Consider the following 17,984-nt stretch of genomic DNA (forward strand, 5'->3'; position numbering starts at 1 on the left):
TTCTGAAACGTTATCCTTCTGAAACGTTATCCTAGAAAAATCTTTAAGCCAGGTACAGTGGTACCTCGGTTTACAGACGCTTCAGGTTACAGACTCCGCTAACCCAGAAATAGTACCTCAGGTTAAGAACTTTGCTTCAGGATGAGAACGGAAATCGTGCTCCGGAGGCGTGGTGGCAGCGGGAGGCCCCATTAGCTAAAGTGGTACCTCAGGTTAAGAACAGTTTCAGGTTGAGAACGGTCCTCCAGAATGAATTAAGTTCTTAATGCGAGGTACCACTGTACCTGTTCTTAATGCGAGGTACTTAATGCGAGGTATATTGTTGGTGATGTGGTCGAGGCTGCAAAATGGAAATCCCAGTGCCTCCTGGTTGAATCTATTAACCAGAAAGCCGTTTAAAACTTCACTTCCCAGGTTCACTGGCATCAATAAACACCCTGCAGCAGTGGCAAGGAGCACTGGCACCAGGGTGAGCCATTGTAGTACAAGTCAGGCCCAAATTTTGTGAGAGATGGGTTCAATTTTTTGCTTATTGTTTTCTGATGCACACAGCCCAATTAACATTTAACCGTACTAGACTATGGGGACTTTATTGGGGAAGTTCACAGGTATTGGGACATTCCTTAATGGCACTCTAAATTGGTCACCTGAGATGGCCTCTTCAGTCTACTCTACGGAAGGCTCAGACCTGTGCTCAGTAATATTCCTTGTATTGCATTCTCGAACACCAAGACAGGAAAAATCTGGAACTTATGGAATCTGGAAGCCTATGTGTAAAATAGTGCCTTGTGAGGGGAATCTATTTAGCAAATAAATTCTCCTATGCTTTTGAATTCTGGTTCATTGGTTCTAATTGCAGAATCATACGTTGGTTGAAGTTTTGGCCTGTTTCCAATACTACAGAGCACACGGGTAGAAAAAAAATGCTTAAAAAATTCCTCATGCTAATTAAATTTTTAAAAAACACAAATGCAGGTGCTATAGTTGTTTTGTGAATTATACTAATCTCTTTGAGACAAACTCGGGGAATACAATCAAAGCCTTTTTTTTTAATGTTGTGTATATGCCTAGTATGCAGGCATGCCAATTCTCAAATTAAGGCAAATCTAAGAGTTTGGCATAATTTTACTGATGATCTATCAAGGCTCTGAGAGGACAAGCTAAGCAGTGTATCCCAAGACAGAGGGATATTTGTGTGTGTGTGTGTGTGTGTGCGCTACATCAGGCCATATATCTGGCAGGCTCCCTGGCATGCCATTCATTCATTCATTCATTCATTCATTCAAGATTCTTCCTTCCTCCATTCTGGAGTTTAGGATGGTGAACTACCAATAGATAAATGTTCATTTGTTGTTGTAGTTGGTGGCATCTGTCTGTCTCTAGAGACAATGGAGTGTGCCTCCTGGGGTAAAGTCAAATCACTGGAGAATCACAGCACCTGCTGTGACTACAAAGATCAATAACTCATAACTGCTGCCTCCCACATTGTTTTTGCTACACTAGCAGCACCAAAGTGACTTCCCCAGGGTGCAAGCCTGGGCGGTGTGTATGGAGGTCCTGGGTTGCCCAGATGACAAGACCACACTCTCAGTCTTGATGTGGTCCAAAGGAAAATAGAGCAATACATTTGGCACCAGCTGGGCTGCAGAAGTTGCTGGAAGGAGGCATACAAGACACCAAACAACCATCTCAGGTACTCCACTCTGGATTTGTGTAGGGTACAGATTTTTCCTTGGGGTTAATTCCGGAAGCCTTTCTCATGAATGAGTATAGCCACAAGGCAGTGAAGGTTTAGGATCAGAATGTTCCTTCTCCCAAATGGGCTACCTTCCCAGGTTGACGAGCCCCATCTGCCCCTCATTTTCCTCAACAGTAACCACCTTCTTGACCCTTGGACACACTATTGGTCTCGGCCACTAAATCTGCCAGACCCTGTCTACACATGCAGGGAAAGTCCCTAACTCACTGAGGGTTTGAGACCCATCGGCTACTCTCACCTGATTTAGCCAACCAGTCAAATACATTTCCCAGGGTGTGGCCACTGTTGCACACTGACAGCTTCTAGGAGCCACAGGTGAGAGCTAAGTGCAAAGTGGGAACCAAAGGTGGACAAACTACCCGAGAAGGAGATGATGTGTCCCCCATCTGAAGTACTACCCCTCCTCCAACCCTCCATACACCCCTAAGTATTCATACAAAATAACAAAACATTTAAGGTATAAAGTCACAAAATAAAAAAACATTTAAGATATAAAGTTCAGCAACAAGTACAAGTCACAAAGGGACCTGAATCAAATACAGCATTTGATTTTTGGAACCCCACATAAGGAACACAAACTGTTTCAGTGCTAAACTATGGCGGTCCACACAGACTTGCTGTTTTATTTCCATTATGATCACAGTAGCACGTGCAACACACATTGGAAGGCAAGAAAAATTAGCAGCAATTTCAACATTTAGCATTAAATGAGGATATAAAGGATAGCTAGGTGCAATTCTAGAGGGATCGTGCATGATTTACACTTCTGTTTCCTGATCTCATGCAAAGTAGGATCATGCAGAATCCCTTTCATAGACAGAACATGCTATCTTGTCAAGGTGGATATAAACATGTTCCCTTCCATCATTGGCACAAATCCCAGAAGCAATCTTAGAGGAAGCATCATGCTTCATTAATTACTGCTTTCAGTGAATGCCCAAAGCCAGCCAGAAAGGCAACAAACTCTATGGTCACCCATACTTTAGATGGCTAAAGGCTATTCAAGTCAAATGAAGATGAAAATTCTGTGGGATGTGCTCTGGGAGACAGGAGCACCAGAAAGCAGCTAAGCCATTTTTTAATATTAAACAAGTGAACATAGTAAAATAGTCTAAAAGGCACAACACAACACAAACACAAGCAAACAGAACCAGTTTGTTTCTCTGGAAGTTAAGTGTCTGTAACACATACAATATGTGAATGATGTGAATGACTGGATTTCTTTTACTCTTGCTGTTGGAAGGCTCTCTTCACCTTTTTTGGTTTGGCTTATAGTAGCTCATGTAAAAAATGAGGCATTTGTTGGCATTTGCTGACCCTCCCTTGAGAAATTTAGTTGCTCAAATGTTGCAGTTATAGCTGTTGAGGTCTTGGTAAGAGGCAAACTCAAAAAAGAAGATTATGGAGGAGGCAGATGCTGAAGGACTTGGCTTGGTATGTGTCTTTATTTTTCTTTCACACAGAGAGTCCTTAATTTGAGGATAAGATGTAGAACCGCATAATGGTTTATAAAGTGGCCACATTTTACTCAACATATAGCACACTGAAAAACAACAATTTTCACTGAAGTACTCTCTAATAACCCAGCCATAGTCTTAACTAGTTAATCTCCAAATGATAAAATTCATAGATAATTAGCATCCGAAGCTGTCAGTAAACATGGGAGAATTAAATCCTAGAGGAAGGAGCCCATAGCCCTGGAGGAAGGCTGAGTGCATGTCTCCCTGTCATCTTTTCAGCTCATCCCAGTAGTCCCACTGCTAGAATGTGTTGTCATAGCAACACCATCTCTTGCTTCATGCAGGAAAGATTAGCTCTTACTGTGCAGTGGAGAGAATGTAGGGGAAGTCAAGCTAATCCCTGGGTGCACTGCAAGAAAAAGGTTGGACCTCGCCCGAGGGATGCTGTATCTGCAATGATAGAATTGGCCTGCCACAGACTTTGGTATTTAAGTTGAAGAGCAGAATTCACAGTAAGTGTCAGCTCCTCCTGAGTGGAATATTGAATCAAGGTTTTCTAAGTCTTGTTGAAGAATGTCCCATGACCATGCTCAAACAAAATGACACCAGGCACCTGCATCTGAAATACGAATATATCCACTAGTTAAAGTGGCATTTTCAATAGCGAAGTAAAGCTTTATTTTATCAACAAGCAAAGGGAAAGCATAAGGTGTATACCTGAAAACCTTAGCAATGCTTGCTTAGTAGCTGCAGCGAGCATGTTTTACAAACTGGAGTGAGCATTCAACACACTGAATGCTTCAATATATCCCTTGAACACTTGGAAATTCCTGAAGTTCATGAAGGCTGAGAAGAAAGTGAGAATGCGTGTGAAAAGCTATTTGTGTGTACTGAAGCAATTCCCACTTCTCAAAGTGCTGAACATTTCATTTTGAACATGCATTATTTTAGCATTGATTTATTATCTTCCTAGCCATTTTTAAATGAAAAAGGAAGAAAAAAGTACCATAAGATTAAGACAGTGTGACTTATGTGATGTTTTTGTGACATAACGTAAACATTACTGCAGCTCTCCATTATATTAGTGGTAGGATAAAAAGCAAGTATTTTAATAGTTCATTAAAAAAAAATGACTGGTTGGTTGGTTGGTTGGTTTTCTTATCCACCCTTCACCATAAGGTCCCAGGGCAGGTTACAGAACCTTCATTTTAGTTTAAAAAACCAAATAAAGCCACTAGTTCCCACATTAACAATTTCCTAGTATGTCCTTTTAAAAATAAATTCATCTCAGTCTAGGCTAAAGAGGTGCCTTATGTTTATCTGGTTTTTGTTGCTATTCCCAGAAACAGTTTTAGTATTTTGGCATTCTGCCATAAACCTTATAGCAAGCTCTGAAATCAATACCCCGCCCCCTATTTTTCTAAAAAAGATGGGTGTAAACCACTAAGCATTATCCAAGGTTATGGCACAAACTGCCTTGAAAAAAAGAAATGTTTTGTGGATTATCATGAGGTGTGTGTATTTTGAATTGAAATATTTATGAGCAATACAAGAGACATGAAGGATTTAAAATACAACATCTGGATTATGAGCTGATTTTTGTTTGTAGTGAAAAACACTAATTGTTGCAATGTACATTATATGGAATTTAAATTCTGCTATAATAGTAAATGGAGATTTAGGCAAGATTGCATGTTTCTTTTTACATGCATTACGAATAATTTACAATATTTATTAGATTCCTTCTATTGAAGGCTAATATTGGCAGTATTAATTAGAATACTAGTTTAAATTTCTAAAACGTATTTTGAAGCAGTAAACACATCCCATTTCCATGCAAACAAATTGCACGTGTTCTGCTGATACATTGTCAAGATGCAGTTTGACCCTTGCAGAGAAAGGATCCAATGGTGAATGTTTAAAAGCTTAAGAACTCTTTTAAAGGAAATTAGGCACTGCCATCAATATGTTCCAATAGATGTTCTTTTTTCTGCCTTATGTAATTCACAGAACACAAATGACATAGATAAACATAGGAGGAAGCATTTTCCCCCTTCCACCAGCAGTCACATGCCCATTCAATAGTTGTTTTTGAATAAATAACCTTGTCAAGGTTAGTATTCTATTAAATAGAATGTTCTTTCATCAAGGTGGAAAGAATCTAGAATAGTGGCTTATAATGAAAAAAAAAGTGAATTTAATAATTTGCCTGCAGTGAACACATATTTCTTGTGTAAAGCAAATACTTGCAACTATCTGCTGGTTCTTTTAATTGAAGGCAGAGTGATTTCGAGAGCTGGCATTTGCAATGTCAGTTCCAGGTTCTGGAACGTTCCATGAGACCCTCAGCGCAGCAGGTCTAGGGTACTTTTGCCAAGAGGCAGGGCTGGCTGACTCATCAGGCAAGGTGAGGCAACCTCCAGTGGGATCCACGGGGACAGCAGATCCAGCCCCCAAGAAATGCTACTGCAGCTATGGTGATTACCCTCCAACTTTTCTCTGATGAATATAGAGACGTCACATTCCTTAATGATAATTTTACTATTTATACCCTACACATCTTATTGGGTTGCCCCAGCACTCTGGGCAGCTTCCAACATATATAAAAACATAATAAAACATTTTTAAAAAATTAAAAACTTCCCTATAGAGTGGTACCTTGGGTTAAGTACTTAATTTGTTCTGGAGGTCCGTTCTTAACCTGAAACTGTTCTTACCTCGGGTTAAGAACTTTGCTTCAGGATGAGAACAGAAATTGTGCTCTGGCAGTGCGGCAGCAGCAGGAGGCCCCATTAGCTAAAGTGGTGCTTCAGGTTAAGAACAGTTTCAGGTTAAGAAGGGACCTCCGGCACGAATTAAGTTCTTAACCTGAGGTACTGCTGTACAGCAATGGGTCAGAACATAGCCAAAACATTTGCATGCACTTATCTTCCTTCTCCTCAAGCCTCAAATGTGCCCATTGTTCACACTGCCACCACAGACAAACTTTTGTGTTATTGAGAGCTGAAGTGTTTGGTTCAATATTTTGTAACTTGGCCAAACACATCTAGCTTTTATTTGGTATTCTTATTCAGATTTCTTTTTTAAAGTCACTACTGTATTAAGATTCTACTCTACATGAGCAAGAAATTTGTTAACCATATTAAAGTATCATTTATGTTGTCACATATTACACAACAGCATACATAACAGTTGCAGCTCAGGTACATTAACAGGCAAAACTTACTTGAAGTAAATAGTGAAATGTGCTTTCAATCCAAACTGTCATGTGAAATATACATTCCCATTTGTCAGATAAAATAGATTGTAACATGCAGCTACAGGTTCTACGACTATTTTTGAATTGAGGCCAATGAAGGGTAAATATTCATTGTTTGAATGGAATGAATGGAATGAACAAGAGCTGTTTCAGCAAATTGGGGGACAGGGATAGGAGAAACTGTGAATTTCTAGAATGTGAGTATGAGATAGGGGTAGGGATTGGTTTACCTTGTGATTGAGGGTTTCTTTCCCCATTTTTTCCCTTTGGCAGTCCCCCCCCCTCCAATTAAAACAAACTCTCCTTCCAACCTCTTACTAGCTCATATTCTCTCAGAACTAGGCTGGAGAGATATCCTTGTCACCCGCTGCAACTATGAGTTTTTGGGGGAGGGGAAACTAAGATAAAAAGATGGGGAAAAGACCAATCAGCCTCTCCATAAAACTGTAGGGTAAGTCAGCCTCCTCTAAAATTTCTTAGAAATTCATGCACTGCACTTAAAAGCTACAGAAACCACTCTTCCATGAGCAGGCAAAGGTATTTTGCAAACTGGGGGAGGGGGAGAAAGCACAGCTTTAGAACGTCTCATAAGAACAAAACAAAAGCCAGACTATGTCATATGTTCTTAATTGGTGATTCATTTTTATTCTTATTAAGTAATTCTGTATACTAAAATTAGTACAGGAAGCAAAGTTAGCTCAGCAAAAGTACGGTTCTGATTTGAATAATTGCTTGATTTCAGAATCTTAACAAGAGCCTGCTTTTTGAAATTAAAACCAATAAAATGAGAGAACCTAAAATCAAGTGGTGTGAATTCCATGCATGTGCCATCTTTTCTCACTCATTCTTACTCTGTTCCACATTATCCTGGTTGCTTAGGACTTTGTATAATCCACCCAGATTTCACATGCATGTTTTCTATATGAAGGTTATAATTAGTGTAATGTTAACATAATCCAGGCTATATAGGACGTTTTATACCTGAATGTTAGGAACCAGCATATCCCCAATAACTGCTATCTGCTGGTGTCCCTATAGAAACAGCCTTAAATGTTTCTATATTGTGTAGTTAGAAACTGAGTCATGATTTTTATAGGGTTCTTTAAATGTTGCTGTTAGGGTAAAGGGAGTCGGAGACTTTTAATCTCAGAGTTGTGGGTTTGAGCCCCATGCTGGGCAAATGATTCCTGCATTGCAGGGGGTTGGACTAGATGACCATTGGGATCCCTTCCAATTCTGTGATAGAACCTTGTCAAAACAATCCCAATGCATTTTCATCACTATTCTTTTAAAAGCAACAAAGTGTTCCTAATTTTATGTCGGGACACTTCGTAAACTACTTTTGCTTTTTGGTCAATAACCAAGCAATTAATAGCATAAATACTATTGATATTACAAAGCAATGTGAAAAATATTGGAAGGCTAACTATGGCCAGCATATTGACTTTACATTTTATTTCAGCAGCACAAACAATTCATTAATTGTTAGGAAAACCATATTAAACATATTGATAGAACTCAGAATTCCCTGTTAAGCTCACAATAATCCTTATAGCCCCAGAACTAAAGGTTTGGATCCAATCTTATCACTGGACCATTCTATTTTCTGTGACATAGTAATTCACTTCCTCCACTACTCCCCCTTTCATTTTCTCACTGGCTCATCACTGGGCTTAGCAATACAGAATTCCTTTCTTACTTACCTCTTTGGCTTCCCTTGCAACCCCTCCTCTTTCTGTGCTATTTTCTCACCCTCTCCCTCACTTATAAATCCCCGTTCTGTCCTTCAGTCTATTTCCATGTCTGACCCTCTAGCATCCCACCTTTTATGCAGCTGCTGTGATTATTGCTGTAACCGTCCTAATGCTGTCCTGACACTTCTGGTCTGGTTGGATTTTTTTTTTTTATTGACCTGGAAAAGGATTGACATGAGAGGCAGAAGTAACTTGCACTTTCTTTTCATACCATGTTTATTTACAGCAATGTCTTCAGAACAAAAAAAAATGTTTAAAGGACATGATTTAGTTTAAAATAATATAGTTTTCCAGGGAAACTATACTGGAAAACTTTGTGACAAGCCTGGGCATTAAGTCATGATTTGCTGTTGGTTTAAATACTGTAGTCTGCTTTGCTCCAAAGCTGTTAACCCTGGGTTCCCCAGTATGGGTGAAACAGGAGACTATAGTTAATGGAAGACTTCCTGGTTTATTCCTGCCAAGAGGTTTTGTGTGTGGTCAAAAGGCTCATCCATGCTTTGGCCTATTAAGCTGAGCTACGATCATCCAAACTTTCCCAATAGGATGAATATAAAAGTTCCTTCCTTCCAACTGATGGAATGAGCATTATCCTTTAATAGAAGCAGTCTTTCCATTGGAAGAAGTCTCCTTCCATCAGAGGAAGGGAACTTTCTATTCCAATACTGTATATTTTGCTGGTTTAAAGAACTATAATTCATAATAACTGGGATATGTAAAAATCCCCCCCATATAACTTAAGCAAGTGAGTCATGATGTCATGTATAAAGTGGAAGGATAAGCCCTTCCTTTTCCACATGCCTAGGTCATTAAAGAATCTGCTCTGGCTGAAATTTTCTTAACTGTTCTGTGATTGTTAATAGTGACTGGTAATCACACAAGTATTTTCAGCTGAACTGTTGGAAATTTTGTGTGAGTGGCATCAGGTTGTAGGGTTTCTTGTATTTTGTTGTTGTTTGGGTATAAAGATAATGTTGATGACATGCCATTGAAAAACTGTAAATCCATGTGTTTCATAGATGATTCAGCTGCAGAGAGTTTTAACGGCAATGAGACTGCAGGACACAGTTCCAATGCTTCAGGGGGAACACACTGCAGGGAAGTGGCAGAAGCTAACAGTAATGGCAAAGCACCTCTGGAACCGGATGAACAGCCGCTGAATCTGAGTGACAGTCCCTTCTCTGCTCAGCTCACGTCAGAATACAGGTTAGATGACCAAAGCAGTGATGGAAAGAACAAGTACAAGAACATCCTAGTATCTGATCTTAAGATGGAGCAAGAGGCAAAAGAAAATGGAAGCAAGGTAAGATGCTTCCATGTTCACAAGATATTACAAGAGCATAGATTAGGAAGAAGAAAAGTCTACTGTAACAGTTCAAGGGCTTTGCAAATTAGGAAATTAGAAAAGTTGTTGACACCTAGTTGTTTCTGCTATTTTGTGCTCACACTGTCTATTTCTCACGTGCATATTAGTATACTAACAAATACCAATATTTTATCAACCAGAAATACATTCTGCAAGTTTTTCATTTCTGATTAGAAATACAGTATTTTGAGAAGACCTGTGGAATCTTCCTGCTGAATGAATCACACACGTAGTCCATGATCAGTATGTATTAGTATCCTTATTGTGTCAACAGAGTTGGCACTAAAGCTTTCATTGCCATCTATAAACATGTACAAACATGTCTGAATTGAAACCAACAACTTTGCTTTAAGAAGTTGACATTTCCAAACAACTTTCCCTCCAGCACCCCTGGTTGTTCCTATTGTATTAGCTGGGAGAGAATAAGGTGACTATGTGTAGATAAAGACAGATCCAGCAGATTAGATAGCTAATCTGATAGGAAGGCAGTTGTCATGAATGTGTATTGTAAGAAGAATGAAGAGTTGAATTTAATCTAACAGAATTCTTGCAATTATTGTTTCTGCTGTTATCACTGAAAAAACCAGCCTTTCAAAATCTGATACTACACACTGGATTATTATCTTTATACCACTAAAACTGAGTACTGGATCCAGATACTTCCACTGTTTTTATACCAGCAGTGAAATATCATAAATTACCCTGACAGTGCTTTGAGTGGCACTGTGTTCTGTTGTTGGTTTGGTTTTGCATCCCCCCCTCAACATGAATAATGTGAGAACTCCATGAGTATTCTGAAATGATCTTGAAATCACTGTAATTTGCTTGATGCAAATATGTTTAGAAATTGAAAAATATATTCTATCTTTTTATTTTTAAAAAGTAGCAGAAAAATGCTTTCAATGCTGGACTTAATCAAGGACTTAATACTCAAGGAGTCAGAAAAATCAGCAGGCTACAACATACAGACTAATATAAAAACGGGAGAGGGCCTAGTGATGGGCAGAGCACTATCAGGAACTGCATTCGTGGGGAAACACAGTCTCTGATACAGTAATCAACAGTTATCAATCCAAACTCTGCCTGTCTTGGAAGAGCTAGATGTCCCTCCCTCCCATTGAAGATTGTCTTAAACTCTCAGACATGCGGTAAAGTCCCAGGATAGGACGCAATCTCCATAGAAATGCTGAAAGCTGGCCTCAATTCCTCCCTCATGACACACCTCCACAGCCTCCTCTTGCAGTGTTGGGAATCAGTGCCACAAGACATGTGTGACCCCAGCACTGTGAACCCTCTACAAGAACAAAGGTGACCGCCATGACTGTAACAACTACTGTGCAATCTCTCTGCAGAGTACTGCGAGGAAAGTGTTTGCCCATGTAATTTTCAACAGATTGGAATTACTCACTGACAGAGTTTAACCTGAGCCACAATATTCTGAGGTCAGTAGTTGACATGATTTTCTCACTGTGTCAGCTGCAGAAGAAATGCCTAGAGTAGAGGTGCTCTTTGTACGTTGTCTTCATAGACCATACAAAGGCCTTTGACCTGGTCATCTGAAAAAGACTCTTCAAGTGCTCAACAAGATAGGATGCCCACTTATTGCTCTCCTGTGCCTTCAGTTCGATGTGGGTGGGGGGTGGGGGTCTGTTCTACCTGGTACTTCTCCACACCAAGACAAAAGTGTGGGGGGTTCTAATCCAAGAGATGTTGTTTGCAGATGATACAGTCTGGACAGCACATTCCAAGGAAGTTCTACAGAGACCCATAAACCATTTTATCCATGCCTGCGTGGAGTTTGGTCTCGTCATCAGCCTGATGAAGACCAATATCCTGGGTCAGGATACTGCCAGCACTCAACGCATCAGCACTGGTGACCTCACACTTGAGGTGATAGAAGATTTTGCCTACCTGGACTCCAACATAACCAGCAACCTTTCTATCGATGCTGAGCTGGATGAGCATATTGGCAAAGCAACTATGGCAATGACTCACCTCTCCAAAAGGGTGTGGGAAAATGTGGTGCTAAGAATCAATGCCTTCCATATGCACTGCATCAGGAAGATTTGGGGCATCACATGGCAGGACAGAGTCTCAAACAAATATGTATTCTCCCAAGCCTACATTCCCACAGCTTCAACGCGCTCCTATCTCCACCACATCTACACTGACTTGGTCATGTACACAGCATGGAAGATGGCAGGATCCTCAAGGATGTGCTCAACGGGGAGCTGGCACTAGGCCTGTTCCTGTTGGCCAACCAACTCTGTGTTACAAATATGTCTGCAAGCATGACACGAAGGCTAGAAGCATTAAGCCCACCAAGTGGGAATTCCTTGCAGATGATCGCAGTTCCTGGAGAGAGACAGTCAGGCTGTGTGTCAACAGCAGTAACCAGAGAAGCAATGACAGCTGGGAGTAGCACAGAGAGAAGAAATTCTCCAACAGTTTGACTTTACCCTCAATGACACACTCTTCATTTGTCTCCTGAGACACACAGATGCCAACAGAAGAAAGGTTCTTCAGTGGGACCCAAAATTTATTCAAGTGCATTTGTTCTTTTACTCAATATCTGTTATGGTTTTCACTTTAAGCCTACACCCCAAAACAAAGATGACATCTACATCTCAGGTCCCACTATGTTCCAAATGTTATTGATCATTAATATTTGGAGATTTAAAATCATCCACTCATAGTTTCATAGTTGCTTAACAATTAATGATGGTCTGATGGGAGCTTTACGCCAACAACATCTAGAGAGTTCCATATTGACTACCCCTGGTGTACCCCAAGTGGCTACACTTTGAGCAATACTGAATGGTTTGGAATAGCAGCTGAGAAACAAGGGGGGGGGAGAAACTACACATTCTATTGTATCATAAACCCAAACCTGGGTTTATGCAGTACATAGTGGAGAATCCAGATGAGGTTCCGGTCACTTATTCATGGGAATAACCTATAGTAACTTATTGAGGGATCTTCAGCCAAAGGACCCAACCCTACCTCCATCCTCTGGTGCTCTAACTGTTCTCTAACAACTTTTCTGCATTACCTCTGTCTCCCCAAGCCTCACAGATATCAAAGACTACAAAACAATGCAAAGGCCTTTAACCAGCCATCTGGCTCCTCCAGACAGGCATGACTTACCCCATCAACCCTGGATAGCCTGCATAAGGCTTCAGTTGTCTCTGTCTTCCTGTAGAGACAATTTCTCTTTTAGGTGCATTAGCAAGCAGGGACACTTTGGAGCTGTCCAAGGTCCTGCATGCTTTCTGCTCAATTCAGACTTTAATGCCTGCTTCCCTGTGAGCCTCAAGTACCTGCATAACTGACCATGTATTTTGCCTGATTTTCTAGAACATAAAACATGGCTCAGAGTTTACAAAGTTAGCACAAACCATAGTTTAAGATCATGTCTGATTACGACCATCCATAATTATCTGAAGGAAGCCATGAACAGGATGGCTAGACTGTTCCAACCAGAGATCTATCCCCCAATATATATTCTGATTTATATTCTCTGGACTTTCAGAGAACTTCAGCACTACCATTCTCTAGAATTACAAAATCCTATTGAACCAAGCATGGCTTAGATGGGGCACCAGAAAATGATCCATTTCAACTGGGGTTTAGGCTTGGTTTCAGCACAGAAACAGCTTTGGTTCCCTGAATGATGGCTTCTGTCTGGAAAGAGATGGGGAAAATGTATCCTTGACCTCTCAGACAGGGGCAGCCTAATTTCTGTTGTCCATGCTCTGGTAGCCCTCTGCTACTGTTGTTCCCCAGTGACTGGTATTCAAATGTATTCAGTTACCAGTTGCTAGAAGTGTGTGTGTGGGGGTGTTATTACACTTATGTGCTGCTTGTGCACTTCCCATAGGCATTGGTTGCCCACTGTGAGAACAGAATGTTGGATTAGATGTGCTTTGGGTTTGATCCAGCAGGGATGCTCTTATGTTTAGAGGTGTAGTGACACTGATCCTGGAAATAGTATGCAGCCATCATGACTCTCGTCATGTTATACATAGGGCTGCTCCTGAAAACATTTCAGAAACTTTAGCTGGTGCAGAATTCAGTGGCCAGGTTGCTCACCGAGGCAAGACAGTTTGAGCATATTACACTGATCCTGGCATGACCACACTGGTTCCCAATTAGTTTCCAGGCCCAATTCAAAGTGCTGGTTTTGACCTATAAATCCTTAAACTGCTCAGAACCACAGTACCTCAAGGAACACCTCTCCACATATAAACCAACCCAAACACTGCAATCATCACCTGACGCTCTTCTTCATGTGCCTCCTCCATGAGCAGTCCAGATGGTGGCAACACAAGAATGGGACTTTTCTGCAGTGGCTTGCCATTTGTGAAATGCTCCACCAAAGGAGGTTCATCTGGCACCTTCAGTATACATCTTTAAGTGCCAGGCAAAAACATTCCTCTTCAACCAGACCTTTGGCTGGATAATAATCTAGGCCCTTTTAAATGTCTTTGTGGGAGGGGGGGTGTTATTGTTTTGTTATTGTTTTTATTATGTACTTTGTGGTTTTATTCTGTATTTTATTGTGTGAACTGCCTTGAAATTTTTGGATGAAGGGAAGTTTACAAATTTAATTAATTTAAGCTTCTGTGAAGATAGCCCTATAGTTGAAGTTTAAAATATATCTACTGCACTTCTTTAATAATTTAGATATTAGATCTTTTCATGCTGACTCTCCATGCAGGTTTTTCCCAATTCTCATCTCCCATGTGAGCCTAAAAATGCATTAAGGGAACTCTGTTAAAATTAAGGGAACTCTAAAAGACATTCATAAACATTTGATGCTTAGTGAGCACTAAGTCTGATTTTCTTTATGCACGACCAGCTTATTTGTGTGGATTGTAAAAAATATCTTGCCATATTTGCTTATGAACAATCATAATCATAATAACAAATATAAATAACATCAACACTCAGATCTGGGCAGAGCTGTATTTCTGTGAGGGTGTTTTTGGTTGCAATCTGATATCTTTGCACAGTTTTGACAATCCAAAGGGGCTATAAAACTGCAGCAACCCTCCAGCTATAAATTGCTCAGATACTGGGAAATCCATGGTAGCTTGGAACAAGTTTCTATATTTCCCAGAAATATCTGTAATGATCCCACTCTCTGCCACCATCTTCAAAATGCAGCAGAGTAGTCTGCTGCCACATCAAACCTCTGCCATTGGCAGATTGCCTCATTTTATTCATGGCTGTACTATAAAAGCAACAACCCAAATTAAAATTTTGCACCCAGGCAATTAAAATCCTGCACCAAGCAGAGCCAAATTCTGTGATTCATAAATTCTGCAAACTGAGTGCATTTACATATTTTCTCTTATTGTGCACAATCTATTCTGCAGTTTTACTTTTCTTTATTGTGCTGTCACTTGTCATGGCAAACATCCTATCTGTTCAGTAATGCTCCTAGCAATTTGTAACTTGAAATGAAAAGCAAAGCCCAGCTAAAATATGTACCGTGATATTTGGATGTACTTAAAACAAACCAGAGGAAAAATAAACTTGCTTATTGGAGGTGGTAGGTGGTGGAGAGAACATAACACAGAGAGTTCAAGTAACTACAGTTATTCTATGCTGGTCATAATGGGAGTGCTAGTCATTGGCCGGTGCCTGCAAGGCCTTCAAGAACTTACAGTACACCCATTTTGATGGGAATTGGGGGTGACGGGATGGGCCACATTTGGGCAATAAAAAGTTCCTGTAGTTCTTTCAAGCATCTAAATCATCAGATGCATGGAGTCCAAAGGCCAATTCATAATTAATCTGAAAAGTTAGGCTCCAGTCTTGGAAATCTATGTCTGTGTTTGAAAGAAAAGCAACTGGATCTGAGAGCACATTTGATGTGGGAGGAAATATGATCCCAGTTGTGGATCCCAGATTTGATCAGATTTGATCAAAAGAGAAGAGTTATGATTGATTTCTGAAAGTTCTAGAATCTCCTGAAACAATTTCAAGATACCAAAATGTAGCTTAATGGACTACATCATAAATGCTACCATTATGCTGAAGGGGCACTGAGAGTTAATGATGCAAAAAAAGGAAAAAGGAACAGTTTCAGACTACAAACAAGCTTGCCACAATCTGTTTTACTTGCCATAATATGTTTTCTTAAGCAAACTAATTATGCACATGTGTTCACCTATGAATGGTTTGTGGGGACTAACCTGCTTCCTTTGATGTTCTTAGATCCCAATTCCATCTCTGTTAAATAGCTGTTTAGGAATATCTTTTTAAGATCAAGGTACAATCCCTCTCCTCATATATACAGCGGTCATATTTTTGGCAGTTTGAATCCATGAGATAGGGTGGGCTCTCGTTGCTTTGTCCCAGCTTCTGCCAACCTAGCAGTTAGAAAGCATACCAGTGTGAGTAGATAAATAGGCCACTGCTTACAGGCTACCACTGTAAATGGGGGTGGGGTGGTTTGATACCAGTAATGCCATTATCTTGCTCTGTGCACTATTAACAGTGTGAACAAGACTTATGCATTTTGTTAAAATAATAAAGGAGCTATACGCACAAGGAAAGTAGCTGACCCACCTGAATACATAAACTTGTTGGGATTGCAAAGGTGGATCTAGGGGAATGCAACTAGTGTGGTCACACCGGGCACAGAGCTTCTGGGGCATCTGAGGAGACACCACAACTATGACATACAACAGAAGATGGGGGGGGTGGCACTGGATTTTAGCATCACACATGGCACCACTGAAATTTTGAGACATCAAGGTCCACCACTATGTCATTGTGGATTTTACAGGGAGCAGTCTAACCATTAATCTCAGTTAAAATATGATTTGAACATTGCTTTATTTGTCTAATTTCCCTTATTAATTTGTGTTCAAATTAGTACTGGGAGAATTCCAAACTTATGCATACATTCTCATATATTTGTTAAACTACCGATTGAATTATTTAACTGAGAGTGGACATATATTTTCTTTCCTGGCTTTTCTTATGAAAGGAGTTAAGCTACCCACACCCCCTATAAAGACAGTTTTCCAAACTGTTAAGGACCATATTCCAATTAAAACAAGTCACAAAATTAATAGAGCAGCAAGATAAAAATGATTCATAGCCTTTGGTGATATATTTGAGAGATGAAGTCTGCAGTAAATCCCATTGAGCTCAGAGGGACTTGCTTCAGAGTAAACATGCTCTTAAAATTGTGCTGCATATTACTACACAGAGACTGTATCTTTTAGGAGATTATACAAATTTGTCTGTTAACATAACATTTTTTCCGGTACCCATCAGTAATTGGCAGTTGCAATGAATTATGTGTCAACCAAAAAGCTTCCCCCACCCCTATTTAAAAAGGAACATTTTAGCCAATGGCAAAAATGTACAGAAACGAAAATTCATTAGTTTTGCATAAAATGGCCTGAGGACAAATATGTGACCCTGGAGCCATTTGTTTCATGTCTTCTTTTTAATGTAAAAGAGTTTTGTATGAAGAGTAAAAAAGCAGAATGAAATGAGAATTATTTACTTTGGTGGTGCATGAGACTAATGGGGTCTTCTGTTATTCCCACTGATGTCACTGAGAGATTTGCTTTGGGCTTTCTTGCAGTCAGGTTTTGGTTTAGTCTGTGTAGAACTATGGAAGAAAAAAAATGTAGCGGTTTTTAAAATTCATAAGCAAAGGAGAAAGAAGCAGTTGGTAAAGCATAACTGAAAAGGAGTCTGAGGCTAACATTTCAGAATCTGCAAGAATTTACAAAATGTATTACTTGGAACTGGGGCAGCAAGGTTTTGAAAGAATAATAAAACAGTTGATGTAAGGCAAATACTAAGATTAGAACCAAAATTTTCTAATTAGGTGAGGGATCTGTGGAGAAGCTCTTCTCTTCTCCTGCTAGGTGCTGTTGGCTATGGAAACACCTTCACTCTCACACACCCTACAACACCGATGTTTGCACTCACACCTGGGCTGCAAAATTCCCTGATGCAAAAGGTATCAATGGGTGTGGATACAAGATGGGGAGCCAAGTTACTCTTAAAGGGGCCATTAAAGCTAGCTGCAAGTCCATTGCCCCTTTAAGAGCAGCTTAAATCTGAACTCTAATGACAAAATAAGAACCCGTGATTCCTCAAGGGTTTTCATGATGGTCCCAGCAATTTCAGGACAGTTGGAGGGTATGCAAATACAGTAAAACACTTGAAATAGTATCGCTGAGAAGCAAGCAGCAGAGAACTTGCAGCTAAAATAACGTTTTCACTGTGCTCAACACAAGTGTCAGCACTGGTGTGCCTACTAGGGAGCTGGGACTTTGGCAGCTGTTTGGAGATTCCATGTTCTGTCGCTGGAGATGGGACTGTGCTTGCACTCTGCACTGCACTGTTC

The 17,984-nt window shown here is 40.1% G+C and overlaps 1 protein-coding gene across 4 annotated transcripts in view; it reads left to right on the forward strand.

Moving 5' to 3' along the window:
* The window catches only part of NOL4 (nucleolar protein 4), a 113,750-nt gene that overhangs the window by 65,117 nt on the left and 30,649 nt on the right, over positions 1–17,984 (forward strand). For all 4 annotated transcript variants that reach the window (XM_081918544.1, XM_081918543.1, XM_081918546.1 and 1 more), the window contains one exon: positions 9,252–9,535. In XM_081918544.1, coding sequence (XP_081774670.1) covers positions 9,252–9,535 — 284 coding nt within the window. The remainder of the gene's footprint in view (positions 1–9,251; positions 9,536–17,984) is intronic.

The sequence above is a fragment of the Podarcis melisellensis genome (assembly GCF_964234715.1).
Source record: "Podarcis melisellensis genome assembly, chromosome: 7".
In the NCBI taxonomy this organism is placed as follows: Eukaryota; Metazoa; Chordata; class Lepidosauria; order Squamata; family Lacertidae; genus Podarcis; species Podarcis melisellensis.